At 45.4% G+C, this 15702-nt stretch overlaps 1 protein-coding gene across 1 annotated transcript in view; it reads left to right on the top strand.

Moving 5' to 3' along the window:
* Window positions 1–2567: 2567 nt before the first annotated feature.
* Window positions 2568–15702, top strand: part of LOC144128872 (uncharacterized) — a 45104-nt gene continuing 31969 nt past the window's right edge. Inside the window, exon 1 of the mRNA XM_077662646.1 lies at window positions 2568–2765. Coding sequence (XP_077518772.1) covers window positions 2691–2765 — 75 coding nt within the window. The 5' untranslated portion in view covers window positions 2568–2690. The remainder of the gene's footprint in view (window positions 2766–15702) is intronic.

Genomic DNA, 15702 nt, shown 5'->3' with positions numbered 1-15702 from the left:
TAGACACTGTCCGCAAGAAATCCTTGCTTCAGACGCCGTCTTTAAGACGTTTCTTATTCTGCTGTTTTGCATCTCAGATCGCACTTTCGCTTCATGCAGTCTGAATATGTCACAGTGGACACTATTTCGCCCGTACCCATCTGGTCAGGGCTTTTGTGCACGGGCCCGTATTTGCGAATATATCAGCTCCTTTGATCGCGTCCGTGATTCGACAGCAGTGCGATGGAGCATGCGGGATGCGTTCGGGTGCTGTACGACGCAGATGCCGTCAGTGTGTTGCAAACACGCTACTGGAATACAATTTTTGTGTGTGTGTGTGAAATGACTCCGTTCTAGTAAAGGTCTTTCGATCCCCGCGTCCACGACCTCGCACTAGAATGCTGAAGTCTCCCTTTTGCGCGGAAACTTGCCCTTCTAGGCTTGATCTCTTTTTAAACCGTCCCGATCTCGCCCAGATGCATCCGCTTGTGAGAGATGGCTTTTAGAAGAAGAGCCATCCTTCTCTCTTCGCGTAATCGATTCAGGAAAGCGAAAAAAGTTTTTGTCCTATTTCTGCACCGGCTTTTTTATTTTTTTCTTGCCCGTTGCTTTCTTGAGCGATGGTGCTCGACAACTACAGCGGGACGAGGAAAAGATGCATTGCAGAAACGAAGAACCGTGGCAAGGGCGAAATGTCAACGTTGGCCTTTTCTGATGCTCTGACTGATTAGAATAATGAATTCTGGTTAAAAAACTCAGACATTAAATCCATTATGAATTATTGGCAATGCGATAACATTCGAAGCTGTTGATTCCTTGGCCAGAAGTGGCTGTTGCGGCTTGTGAGACGCCGGTTGTTCTTCCCGAGTTATTTCCGTGCATCACCTGCCACGATTGGGCAGGTGGAGGCTTCATACAGACGAACCTGGTCTGGTGACGTAAATTCGCTGCAGCCAATGGGCATTCCCCAGCACGGTGATGTCACTAATGGGCGGGCAACGTCGCGTCCCTCCAGGCAATGAAATTTCTCCGCTCTGGTGACGTCACTGATGACGTCATTGCCCCACCAGTCAATCAGGATTTTTGTGAACAACAGCAGGCGGCGCCGGGCTTTTGCTTCGGTGAGGGTTTTGTGCTATCACGTAATATTGCACGCATGACTGAGTCTGTTGTTCACGTGCTAGTCATTGTGCACGGATGCACGGACGCCGGCAAAGCAGGTGAATAAAATAGAATGCAAGACGGACTGCAATACCAGAGGGAATTCTAAACGTAACAACTAAAAGGGAAGAACACAGTATGCTACTTCTTTAGTCCTTAATGATAAACCCAAATGTAATGAGCTGCTTTACCTCCAACAAAGAGTAACCCATGACGTGAAAGCATGAATCAAGCAGATTGTTTAACGCGTTATAACGTAGAAATGCGACGCGTTCTACATTTCGACTGATATGAACTGCTCGATTTTTTTCCTTTCCCGACTGTGCGAAGAATAAGTTTAGCGTATGTCGCCGCTATCGGTGCAGGAACGCACTTCACCACTACAACCTATATGCGAATCGAAACACATGTTTACTGCACATACTGTTGCTTGAACTGGTGAACAACTACGAGTGAAATGCAACGTTCATCGATGCAAAGTGCGCCCCGCGCCAGAAGTCACATCTCTGCTATTTTTTGGCGCGTAAAGTTTGACAGAGTGCACAAAAGACACTTGTGTCGTATCGTGCGTCGAAGCGCGCCTGCCAGAGCCCAGCTGGCTTCAAGTCCTCACTGGTCTGACACCTCTTCATTGTTATACATGCAGAAGTTGTTGGTCAGTAGCTTGACAAGCTAACCACGGCTTCCTGAGCAAGCTTGCCGAAACTTCCCGAAGCGCCTTTTGTTCGCAACACTTCAGCCTGTATCTCACCCAGAGCACAAGATAGCAGGCGGCTACGTCGGCTGCGGTTAATCGAGCGAATGTGACAGCAGTATGCACGAGTATTCACCAATTTGCACTTTGGGCTGACTCGCAGCGGGCAAAGCAGCTGCTATGCCTTGGCATTGCGCTCGATGCCCTGGCCTCTGCAGAAGGTGCACATGCAACTCCGCGGCAATATTCCAAGCTCTATTCTCGTACTCTTTGATACGCTGTAGCCAAGCAACCTCTCTTTGCGTTTTCCACAACACTTCCTGGCAGCTCAGTGGCTACGACGGTCACTCAATGAAAACAAGGTCGTGTTTTCTCTAAAATTCAAAATGCAAACGTCACTGATCTAAGATTTCGGCGTTCGTTAAAGAAGCCCAGGCGGTAGAAGTTGATTAAAAATTCAGTACCCAGCTATGGCGCGCTTTGTAACCTGCGCGTAAAGCCAATGCACGCATGAATGAACCAGTTAATTGCTTTCCTGTTTAAGTAGAGCATATACGAAACAGTGACCACCACTCAGTGCTTGGGCGAGCAGTTTATAAAGAGGGGGCCGAAGGGAGCAAGGGGAGAGCGCACTAAGCGGGAGGTGCGACGAGCGCGACGCTGCCGGCAGAAAAGCGCCCTCCCCCCTCCCCTCCCTCCCACCGCTCGATGGGCGGAGCTGGCAGAGCGGCGCGCGAACTCCGAGGGGTTCGGTCGTCGCCTGGACGGCGTGTCCACACCGCAGCCGGCACTCGCGTGCGTCGGGGCGCGTCATGCACCTCGGCAGACGGCGTACTCCTCGTTCTCTTCTCCCGGAATGGCACTGCTCCGGTCTTGCTGCTGCTGGCTCTCACTGCGCAAGGGGAGCTTCGCTTCCGGAGTCTACACGCTCGTGAGTAGAGCCTACCTGACGCTTACGAAGCAATTAAGTGTCCCGAGCGGCGGAAGATCCGGTGCGTTTCTTGTGATTAGTGTGCGTGGGGATAGCGTTCTTCTTTGAGCAAGTTTTTCTTTTTTTTTCACTCTGTGTAGTCTATGTGGCTTGGTGCACAATTGCTGCACGTGTGAGAGCTGCAGTGCCTAACCGTCATCGCGACATGGGCGTTCAAACAGAGCAGCACAACGCGATCAGTGCAAAGGCTTATTACCGGAAAACTCGTGAATAAGCTGATTAGACAAGGGCGGGGGAGGTGTGGGGGGGGGGGGGGAGCAGAGCGTTGGATGATTTGCACAATTCATTTCCAGAACTTTCTTCGTCAAAAACAAAAGTGCGAGGGGAGGGGGCGACCGTGAAAAGTTTTTTTTTTTTTAAATATCCCCCCTCCCCCCCCCCCCCCCCCCCCAGCGTGTCATATCCCGGGATCAGAGCGTATTTTACGTTTCTTGGTAGACAAGCACCCCACCTACTTTAATGCGACTTTAGAACGTATATTAATCTCTGGTGGAAGATATTTGCCGTAGACGCAAATACGACCGGGCAGAAAGACGCAAGGAAGTGCCCGGTAGTTCCTAGAATGGACCAAATTGCTTTAGCAAACGCCAGTCAGGGTCTTTTCATGGCTGATTAAGATAGGCATCTGTTGAAGTGAGTAAAGTAACTTATATGGAGAAGCCGGCGCTCTATAAATCTTTAAAACTTTTTGCGAATAAAATTAGAGCAGGCTGAAAGAGGCGATCATAAGCTCTTGATACTTACTTTATTAAACCTGTACTGAAACTTCGTGTTTTTATTGATCCTGCTGCCAGCAGTCATACTTTTACGCCAGCGTTGGTTTTATAGAGCAGATGCTGACAAAGCATTCGTCAGGCTTATTGCCTATCGTATCGTATACCATCCTGATTTTAAATTGGGATGTCATCTGTACTGTGAATTAGTGCGGTTGTTGTTCATGCAGTTAAAACGACCTCAAAACTAAGTTTCACAATATACAAAAATCGTTGAATATTGTAGGTTTGTGGCCGCCGCTGATTTGAAAAGTTCATAGTTTCACCGCAAATTGTTTAAAGTTAACAAGTGGGCAAAGTTTTATTTCTTTCTTCCGCATGTGAGGCGATGCGCACAAAAGAATTGTAATGTTGCTAACTTTTCTGAGGGAAATTTACTCTAACTGAAAAGAACATGGACAATATTAATGCTTAACCTTATGGAATTCCAGATTTCCTTTCCTTTTTCCAGATTGTTCAAAATAAAGACAACACTTCCAGTCCTGTCTTTTGCAATTCTCGCAATTTTTTACGACAAAAACTTTGCTGAAGCAGCGGATCAAAATGCAATTGAAGAAAGAAGCATTAGCACTTAAAGGTGCAAAAATTCGTATTACAGATAATGAAGACGAATATGAAAAAGCCATGACTGATATTTCACAAAACACAGCACGTGTACATAACTCGTGGTCGCAACAACTCGTGACGCTTTTGCGCATGCACTGTACACAACAGAACAGCTCCTGTTGTATTTTATACTATTTAGAAACCTAAGCCAGTCAGGAGATAAGAGAGCAAAATGTGTTACGCTGAGAGTTGAGCGTGCTGTTACAAAACGCTCATTAAATTCTCAGCTAGTCATTCAAAATATCAGTAATGAGGCAAGGTGACGCTTTTGTGCGAAGTCATTATTAGGTCGCTTAACAAAATAACATATACAAGGGAAGGGACTAAAACCGGCAAATCGACTTACTCGATCTTTCATCTCAATCTCTGACGAGAAGCCCCTGACAGGAATAGAACTGGAGCTCACTTCATTCGCCTTCCCTTCGTTTGATCGCGTCATTCCCTTTTCTTAGAAAGCAAAAGTACCCAATGAGACGTCTTAGTCGCTTCCATTCTACGACGTATCTTGTCCTAATGCGCAATACGACTCGAGCGACTCACGACTCGGACAGCATTTAAATCTGCTTTAGTATAGAGGAATATGCAATCAGTGACATCCGCTTATCTGGGTCGCGATGCTAAATAGCAATCTCAAATGCCATTAGGTGCCTCATATATCTTTCTGTTCCTATTGTACGCCGTCATTTCCCCAGCAGCGATCGGAGACTTTCTTGCCCACGCAAGAGGGAGAGAAAGTGGAATTAAAAATAAAAAGAAATAATAAGGAATAAACTTACTTACTGGTCATATGTAGAGTGACGCTGAATAGATGATGTGTTTTATTTTCATTCTTGGAGCATCGAAAGTAAGAGTTCTTTTTTTGTTATCCTTCTATTAATGTTGGCATTGCGCCTAAGGAAGGCTCGGATGTAAACGGAGAAACTGATCAGCGTCTCTTGACTGTATCGTGCGCCAAGGCGTCATAGGACCGTAGACAGAGAATGGGCCAAGTCTGAGTAACGATCGCCAGACTTTAGGGTCACGAATTGCGGTCTTTTGCAACCAGACGGCGCTATATAACGAGCGCGGTCCTATATTACGTCAGCCCATAACCTTTTCTTTTATATTGTGATCCATAATAAAAAAAAAGTAGAGGAAGCGGGAGAAAAAGAACGATGAAAATGAGAATGGAGTCTTCCATGATCAATCACCGATATTGTTTCTCCTCCACATGCATCGAAAAAAATCCAACAAGCCGTGCATCGGGCGCTCTGTATTAAGCAGCTTCAACGAGCTATTATCGCCGTAATTACTTTTCCGACAAACAAGTAATTTCCACAAAAACGTCGGAGATGTTAGCGGCAGTAAACAAAACCGGTCTGAAGCTTTGTCCGCATTATATTTTGTGTGTGTGTGTGTGTGTGTGTGTGTGTGTGTGTGTGTGTGTGTGTGTGTGTGTGTGTGTGTGTGTGTGTGTGTGTGTGTGTGTGTGTGTGTGTGTGTGTGTGTGTGTGTGTGTGTGTGTGTGTGTGTGTGCGTGTGTGTGTGCCCATGTGTGTGTGCGTGCGCGTGTGCGTGTGTGTTTCTACCACCAACTGAACACCGCTTTGCCATATCGATCCAAGCGGCGTGTGTTATGTTTATTTAAATAAGACTTCTGCTCCAATGGTCGTTCACAAAAAGCGTTTCCTTGAACAGTTTTGTAAAGAGTAAAACTTGAAACATTTTCATGTTTAGCGTTGAAGTAAATGTGATTCGCTTTAATATTGCGAAATTTAATTATCTAGATCTGTAACGCCTCAGCGAATTTTTGCAAACGGAGACTTAAAAGCGTTGTTGAAAGCTAACACCCGAGAGAGGCGGTTTATTCTCATTTTATTTCTCTTTTGTTTAGCGGTATAAACCCCCAAGAGATACAACCTTAAAAAACGTTTTCACCTGGATTAATAAGCGTTCATTTGACGTAACTGGTCATGGAGAATCACAAATTCCCTTTTCACTACGCCGGAAATCTTTATTTGTTCATTACTTTTACTTCACCGATTGTTTGTTCCCTCAAGGGGGATGTGAATTACATTTAGCTAACTGTGTCGCGTAGAAAAGGCTACAGGTATGGCGAGGGGGTGTGTGGGTTCAAAGAATTAACACAATGATAATTCGCTGCTAGCATGCTGCCTATGGAAGATGGGTGGCTTAAGAGCAGAACAGTGACATAAAGATACAAGGTAAGAATTCTAAGTTGGGATTGAGTTAAAGTAAGGAGAATGTGGTCTCCTTTTAGAAGGAATATTTTTTGAGTAGTACTTAGTAGTTGGAGACGCACATACATACATACATACATACATACATACATACATACATACATACATACATACATACATACATACATACATACATACATACATACATACATACATACATACATACATACATACATACATACATACATACATACATACATACATACATACATACAGGTGTAATAAGGGCATGCATGCATGCATGCACTTATGCCTTAAGGAATGTATACATACATACATACATACATACATACATACATACATACATACATACATACATACATACATACATACATACATACATACATACATACATACATACATACATACATACATACATACATACATACATACATACATACATACATACATACATACATACATACATACATACGTACATACATACGTACATACGTGCATACGTACATACATACGTGCATACATGCATACATACATACATACATACATACATACATACATACATACATACATACATACATACATACATACAGGTGTAATAAGGGCATGCATGCATGCATGCACTTATGCCTTAAGGAATGTATACATACATACATACATACATACATACATACATACATACATACATACATACATACGTACGTACGTACATACATACATACATACATACATACATACATACATACATATATACATACATACATACGTGCATACGTACATACATACGTGCATACGTGCATACATGCATACATGCATACATACATACATACATACATACATACATACATACGTACGTATCCATCCGTCCATGCGGCTTAACACTAACGGCGTCCCTGACTTCAACGCAACAGCGTTAAGGGCCCCATGTCGCAGAAAAGCTGGCGTCGTCGTCGGCGTCGTTGGCCGTCAGCGAAAAATCCACGAAAATTCCCCAGAGAAGCAACCTAAGTGGCAGGGGATGTCATCACAACTAGCCTACCAGATTGTGAACAAACTGCCCACCGCGGCAGGTAGCAGTTCAAAAGGATGTCTGGTCCTGAGAGGTTGCTCGGGAAGACCAAACTGGGTCACACAAGACCCGCCGGTGGCAGCAGCTCTCATAGCAGGGCAGTGGCGCATCGCTTAATTAACCGCTGCACCAATGCGCCAGGATTGGTATGAGGACCACTAGGGATCTATGAATGTAAATTAGAAAGTCCCCTTCTGCATCAATGGGAATTAACCCATTACACTATCGCGTCATACCCTTGAGGCGGAGCTTAAGTGTCCCTCCAATTTTAAAAGCGAAAGCTTTTACTACTCCCCTCCGTCACTTCTTCGCCGTATGCGCCGTGTGCACCAGTTTGACCTTGAACCGAGGAGAAACCACGCGACATCTATTTCGTGACTCAGTCGCCACCGCCGAAACCGAGCGCTCGTCCTTGCCTAGTCACGTGGCAGCCATGACGTCACTCAACCGCAGCTACGCCGGAGCCGTGCACTCGCTCTGTCTAGATAGACTCCACTGCCTATCATCCGGTGCCAACGGACTGCAACAGCTCTCGACAATTTAACTGCGGCAGTAGTCATGAATGATCCAGGTGAGACGCCTCGTGAACTGTCTGCGTCTCAGGGGTTGCGAAGACGACAGGCCGGATCCGATCGTCCAGCGGACGGAGCTCGCTACTAGTAGCTGAACCTGGTTACACCCGCCGCGGTGACTCAGTGGTTAGGGCGGTCGGCTACTAATCTGGAGCGGGTTCGAACCCGACCGCGGCGGCTGCGTCTTTAGGGAGGCAAAACGCTAAGGCGCCCGTGTGCTGTGCGATGGCAGTGCACGTTAAAGATCCCCAGGTGGTCGAAATTATTCCGGAGCCCTCCCCTACGGCACCTCTTGCTTCCTTTCTTCTCTTAGACCCTCTTCTATTCCTTCCCTTACGGCGCGGTTCAGGTGTCCGCCGATATGTGAGATAGATAGTGCGCCTTTTCCTTTCCCCAAAACCAATTTTGATATTCGTGAAGCGGCGTCCTTTAACATCCCAGGCATACCGCAACTTGAAATACTTATGGGCCAAACAACTGCAAACCAATATCATTCGAGGAGCCGATCAAAACATTTTGCCCATTTAAGCGTGCGCGCAACCAACGCGAAACACCTACGCACGTCGAAGTCTATTGCGTGTACACAGCAGTTGCTCGTCCATTTGTTAAGTGCATCGCTATCTCCATAAAGAATGAAATTAGAATTTTTTTCGTAAATGATGACAAGGCGCAGAACCTTAGATATTTGTGTGCACGTATGAAAGGTTGTTTTTGTGTTTTGTTCTCTGACGGTACAAGACAAATCGATGCTCTTGCATCATAACGCACCAACTAGGAAACAAAAAAAGCAACAATCCACCAAAGCACTCGTTAAATCAAATCGCATGCTGGCCGGTAACTTTCACCACTTTCACCGCGTATCTCGGTCGCACCTTAGTGTCTCATCTCATTCGCATACTTTTCTGCAAAACAGCTGAGAGCAAGTATATGTTGCTGCAAACTTTGCAATATAACAGAGAGAATTTTCGTCTACCTCTTTTAATACTTCTTGTTCCCTTGTGTTCACTCCAGCGAAGACTGTCGGCGTCTCTTCTTTCGTTCGAGCTTTCAAACAACTCAATCGTGAAATCATATTCCGCGCAACACCCAGTAAATGAAAGAACAAAAGCAAGAGAAAGTGAATAAACTAGCGACTGCTTTCCTGCGAAGCGAGGACAAAAGACCTTCAGCGCGCGCGTTTTGCCGCGCAGTCGGTCACACCGAACGACGCATTCCTTATTCCGGAATACATCGGACTTGGAGCGTGTCCATAAACTCTGTTTAGGCGCCGGCAACCACGGGTCTTCCTGCGCCCTGGGGACGACGCAGGGAGATGCCGCGCCCGAAACTGACCCCGTAGCCGAGGCACAAATCGCGTTTCCATCGCTGTCGGACGGCCCAGTTTTTATGCCTCATCTGAGGGCGGTGTAAGTGTCAGAATCCTTCTCTTTTGCCTCTTGGGCCGTAGAAGCCGTTGCCTTGGCAACCATCGCCAGGCCTCGCTGATTCCCCGTGACTCTGCATTTAGGAAAGAATGCCTAAGCGGTGGTGGCCGTGGTGACCGAGGCCGACGCGTTCATATTGGTCATGATTTGCGAGGCACGCTCATGATATCCTTTGTGCGGTTATTCTTAAAGAGCATATGCGTAGGCACCGAGCTTTCTGCCGCTGAAATTACTAACGACTCATCCTTTCCGTTGATGGTTACCGAGTTTAATAAATATTTCTGCGGAAGGTTGCTCAAACCGCTCGCATTTGTCAGACTTAAGTAAAAAAAAAATGAAATAGCTAGCCGGCAACATCGTACTTGGCGAGTTGAGGGTACATACTTCCCTCCTGGAATAATATTAATAATAATAATAATAATATTAATAATAATAATAATAATAATAATAATAATAATAATAATAATAATTGTTTTTTTTTGGGGGGGGGGAAAGGAAATGGCGCAGTATCTGTCTCATATATCGTTGGACACCTGAACCGCGCCGTAAGGGAACGAATAAAGGAGGGAGTGAAAGAAGAAAGGAAGAGAGAGGTGCCGTAGTGGAGGGCTCCGGTATAATTTCGACCACCTGGGGATCTTTAACATGCACTGACTTCGCACAGCACACGGGCGCCTTAGCGTTTTTCCTCCATAAAAACGCAGCCGCCGCGGTCGGGTTCGAACCCGGGAACTCCGGATCAGTAGTTGAGCGCCCTAACCACTGAGCCACCGCGGCGGGTCTTCCCTCCTGGAAGAGTGTAATTCTGAGAAAATTTACATCGCACTAATTTTCTAAGCCATAAGAACTGGAGTTATGTAGGTCATATAAGTCATGTAGTAGAGCAAAAAGTGAACACTTGTCTTATTAGATATTGCTGTTCGGCAGGTTCCGCATGATACAATTTTTACAGCATCAGTGTGTGAATGTATCGGCGTTGTTGTGATGGCAATCAATATTTTGGGGCCTGTGTAACTTGCATATAAAACAAGTTCACCTGTCGCCATATTATGCGTCGTGTTCAGTCACCGCTTTACTGGACGCAATACAGCTGCTCTGTTAAAATCTAGCTTTATGGGATGTTTCATATTATCGTGATTTTCTGCGCTTTGGAGATAGGGATGAAGTGTTATCATTGGCATTAGTAACTGTTCTTGTGCAACCTTTTCTGCTACAACACTGCTGTGAGCGCTTGCATTGTTAATTTCCGCTGCCTAAAGGGCACCTTGACATCATGTAGTCCAAACCGTAAAGTGGGCTGATTCTTGAGTATCAAGTAAAAACGAGGCAGATCATTAGGATTAGCGTAACAAGCGATAGATGAAAGCATCGCTATAAAACCTGCACCTCTCCCTTATTTGCCATCACTATGAACCGATTTCCTGGAATCAATCCATGTCGAAACACGATCAATATTTGCTACCAATGTTTAATTTTTCTCCTGTATTTTTCACTAAAAGAAAAGAAAACAGGATGACGTCCTTTTTTATCTCAAGCGCCAAAATGTAGAACGCTCTTATTATTATGTTCACTCTTCCTTGATCCTAATGCGTCGGTATATAAACCTTGGCGCTTTTCTGAGTATATGTCACAGACTGGAAGCAACGCACAGCGATGACGACAGGCCCTTTTCGTGTTTTCGAAAACAGAGATTGAAGCGCCTTTAAAGTCTAAAGCAGCAAGTGAGGAGCACTTAGGGCGAAGCTCGCCAGGCGCCTCCAGATTATCGCCGATCCTCGAGTAAGTCCCGGAACCCTCGCGAAAGTTTTCCAGGCGTTGCCGCCTTAACGAGCTCCCGGAAGTCAAATATCATGTGCTTCTTCAAAGGAAGCGGCCTCGCCCGCCACAAATAAGGGCCTCGAATCATGAGAGCTCTGTTTACGCTCATAGTTTCCATCGGCCGATATTTTTTTCTATAACTCTTCTTTTAGTTCCGAGGCGACAAAGCGAAACTCTCACTTGGTGATAAGGATGCGAGGGTGTTGGCCACAAGGAAAACAGAGTCAAGCTACCTAACGCAGCATTGGTAGAGCGCGTAAACAGGATCCTTTCAATGGTCGCCGGCATTCGGTGAGGACGGGGAACAACCTCAGTTGTGACACGTTAGGCCGGGAGTGTTCAACATGCTTTCAAGCAGGCGCACAATCGGAGGAATGGAAGCTCTTAAAATGTACATTAGAACACCTTCCAGTGTTCATTTTCCCAAACCACCTTATTTACCAAGGTGTTACCTACTGTTAGCGGCGTGTGCAGTGAGCCCTGGGTATGATGGAAAGTCTGAGGAGCGTACGATAAATTTCGGATGCTTGTGAGGAAAAAAAAAACAGCTTCGCTAGGAAATTTAGAAGAGCTGGAGAATCAGGGAAAGATGAGACATGTACCAAGCATGCTGAAGCTGGGCGACTGAGTGAAGAAAACCAAAGGCTACCTTTGTTCTTGGTATCAATCTAAGCATGAAATCCTTTCTGTCGAAGGCATAACCCGAGGGGCTACAGTCAATCATTCAACAAAGAAAAGAATTGTCGGCATGTGTCTCGGCTGTTTAAGCATCTTATTAAGATTCGTCTGTTTATGCAGTGCCTCTGAAGTTTCCGTTTGAAGCCAAGTACACGAGGTGTAAGTGTGAGCAGCGTTCGGCTGCCCTCATATAATTTAAATTATGCCGAAAACATTAAATGAGAAGTTTTCTTTGAAGTGCTGTCAATTAACTTCATAACATGCAAAGCAAACACTCTCCGCCAGGATTCTGAGCACTCTCACATATTTGCTGCGCATGTTGTTACGAAGATTAGCATGCAAACTCCGTGCTTACACCGGAAAGATGCGGATGTTTACAAAGTACTTCATTGCCTTTGATGGTTTTCGTTGGATCCCTTTAGGAGAACGTAAAAAAATTGATGGTCGGAAAGCTCGCCGTATTTTATTACAATTTTTCAAACATTCGACGCTCTCGGGGCAGGCATCTTAAATTTAAATGCATCTTAAATTAAAAGCTCCTTGCTCTGTTTCAGGCGCGCTTGAAATTCCCGTAGTAAACTAAGTTATCCCCGGATGCATTAAAAATGCAAAAAGAAAAATTAAACTGCACAAGGATGCTTTCAGCTTCGTTGAAAGAAACTGACGTCATTCCCAAGATTCTATCACAGCCTCGACTTCCCTGGAAAGCAATATGAGGCGATAATCGGAAGTCTGGATGTTTATCTATAGACACGCTTTATGCGTCTGCATTCCTCCCACTGGCTTGCTGACGCGTAAATGTCGGCGTAGATTTTCATCAAGATGAAGTGCAAGCCGCAGATTCGAAAAAGATGTGTTGGGTGAAAGTAACTATACTTGCTACTGATTCTATTTCCTGCGACCTGTTAATGTATGCGCCCGATACCTCGCACGTCATGTGTCGCATACTGAGGCTAGCTGCTTGCTAATGCGATTCTCTGATCACGCGTCTCTGCCTTTTCCTTAGCTGTCGCGGCCCCCAAAAGTCAGCGTGAATTCTCACTCAGGTGTCGTATCAGTTCGCTGAATGCCAAGATCTCCAGTAGTAATTCATTTGACTTCAAAAGCAAATGCCTATATAAGCAGGTGCCTCAGTAAAAGTGCGCCATTTCTTTCCGAATCGATGGATAAGAGGAGAACTATTTCTTAGACGTCTATCATGCTTAGTGCCTAGCGGTAGCGAACTCGCTGCAGTCATAGCAAGACTCTCTCGGCGCTCGATTTGCACGTTAACAACGTGAAAAGACGCGAAGCGAAGAAACGCCTGGCAGCCATTGCTGCATCTTTCTTTCTTTCATTCTTTCTCTCTTTCTCTCTTTTTTTCTCTTTCTTTCTTTCATTCTTTCTCTCTTTTTTTCTCTTTCTTTCTTTCATTCTTTCTCTCTTTCTCTCTTTTTTTCTCTTTCTTTCTTTCATTCTTTCTCTCTTTTTTTCTCTTTCTTTCTTTCATTCTTTCTCTCTTTCTCTCTTTTTTTTCTCTTTCTTTCTCTCTTTCTCTCTCTTTTTCTCTTTCTTTCTTTCTATCTTTCTCTTGTTTCTTTATTTCTCTCTTTCTTTTTGTTTCTTTCCTTCTTTCTTTTTTTTCTTTCTTCCTTTGCGTCTCACTCTCCATGCTTTTCACCGTTCATTCATCATACCTACATTTGGTTCCTGTTCCTTTTTTGTTCATCTTTGTGTTCTTGCATCAACAAACAGGTTTAGAAAAAAAATCTGGCACACATCTCTAAGAATCGCGCTCCGCGCCTCTCGAACATCATGGCCGCAGCGGTGTTTTGGATGTAATGGAATCCCCTAAAAAAATTGTATGGAGGGGGGGGGGGGGGTAGGGGGAAGGGGTGGTACCTCATGCCACCAGAATTCGATATTTTCTCAGCCTTTGAAATGCAGCGCGTTTAAATCCGAGCTTTTATACCGCCGTCTTCGCGGCGGTGATCGATAAGTTCCCAGCGCAACTTCACGCCTTGCAGACCAGCCCGGGGGCTTCGGACGAGGATACAACAAGGAAACCTTACAACACCTGCGCAAACACACGTATTTTTGCGTGTACGCTTCGATAAGACCGTTGTTTAGAGTTAGACGACACGCCACGGAGTTTGTGTAGATACATTTGCCAGTGCTTTAGCTCTTAGCGATGTTGCGAGCAACGACGAAATTATGGAAACTAAGAACTTTTATTCTGCATTTCCGTTAGCTGGGAATTGCATTAAATTACAATGCAAAGTGTAAGAGCTACGATGAGGAGGAGAAGTTTGAGACCGTCGACCAGCGTTTCGACAAGGAAGCGGAAACAACTTTTGCCGAAACATTGGTCAGCGCATTAAGGATTCCTGCTTTCCGCTTATTCAGGATTGTGCTTCAAGAATTTGATCTTCCTCCTCTTTTCTAGAGCTTCTGGTTAATCATAATAATAATAATTGACGACGATGATGATGACCAAGTAGCGCCATCTGTCGCAGACCAGTAGCGAATACCCCGCCATTTATCGAGGATATTTTCACTCGCAATTCTTATATACCAATGGCACGCGGTAAGATGCTGCGCTAGCTTGTTAATAGTGATGGCCTATTCTACCTGCGCGCCGAGGCTTCTAAAATGGCCCCTGCGCTTGCACCGACTAATTCTGATGACCATAGAAAATCTATGGGCTGTACAAAACTTTCTGGATTCCTGCGGTAATTATGAATGTTCGCCTCCAAGCGACACGTGGCGGCAGCCGCTCAAACTAAAATCGCTTGTCCAGAGTTTACGGGGAAAAGTCGTCTAGGCCTCAGTCCATCGTACGTTCCGTGATGACGGCTGCGCGAACAAACGGGCGAAGTACTGAGCACAGATGCTTGGTTGGCCGGTAGCTGAATACATGGAATTCCAGCAGCCCGGCTAGCCGCCGCTCTGCCCACGTAGAAAGCGGTGCTTGAAATGTTAATACGTTTCCCAGGACGCGGCGCCGGGGCGGCCGCTGTGATGGACGCAGTCGTTACCTCCGAGAGAGGTGCAAAGCCATGAAGCGCGACGTCGGAGCGACTGAATGCGCGCTCCTAAGGCTGGAGTCGGACGTATGGCCGGAAGAAGCAGGATCTCAACCTGCTCTGCATGCACACAACGATCATTTGATAATTCATGCCGTGAATCACGCCAGTCGCTTGTAACTGGTTCGGTAACGAGATGAACTTGCTTAGCACCTAGAGCGCATAAAACTTGCTTGGAGCATTTGCTGTGGTTTTGCCTGGCTGCATCGTCTGTTTTTCTCATTCTACACCACGGGGTTTTGTTAGGTGAATGATTAAGGAAGCAAGGATGTCAATACACCAAGGGTGGTGTGCATTTGAACGAGAAACAGATTAAATTCAGATCTTCCCGTTTCCACACTGCTCCTATACTTTTTTTTTTGTCGGGACGAACTCAGCGCGCAAACTGCAAAGGGGACAAACGAAAGGACAGGCAGTACATTTACCAGTGCTACTACCAGCTGTTTACTTAAATTATCATATAATACGTATATGGGGGTAATAAAGGTTCACATGCTCAGAAAGGGGCTGCTGAGGCGCTCCTAACACGTGACCCCGGTTTTTATCAAGGAGGATTTTAGGTATGCACATTCACTAGAATACAAGTGTAAATAGGCATCACTTTCACAACGACAGAAAAATCTTTTTATGTGATAAGTCTCTAGCAGAATTCTCTCTAATCAAGTCTCTAGCTC

This window comes from Amblyomma americanum, chromosome 4, assembly GCF_052857255.1.
Source record: "Amblyomma americanum isolate KBUSLIRL-KWMA chromosome 4, ASM5285725v1, whole genome shotgun sequence".
NCBI classification, from domain to species: Eukaryota; Metazoa; Arthropoda; class Arachnida; order Ixodida; family Ixodidae; genus Amblyomma; species Amblyomma americanum.
The sequence above is the reverse complement of the archived record's forward strand: the minus strand, read 5'-3'. Positions and strand labels throughout refer to the sequence as shown.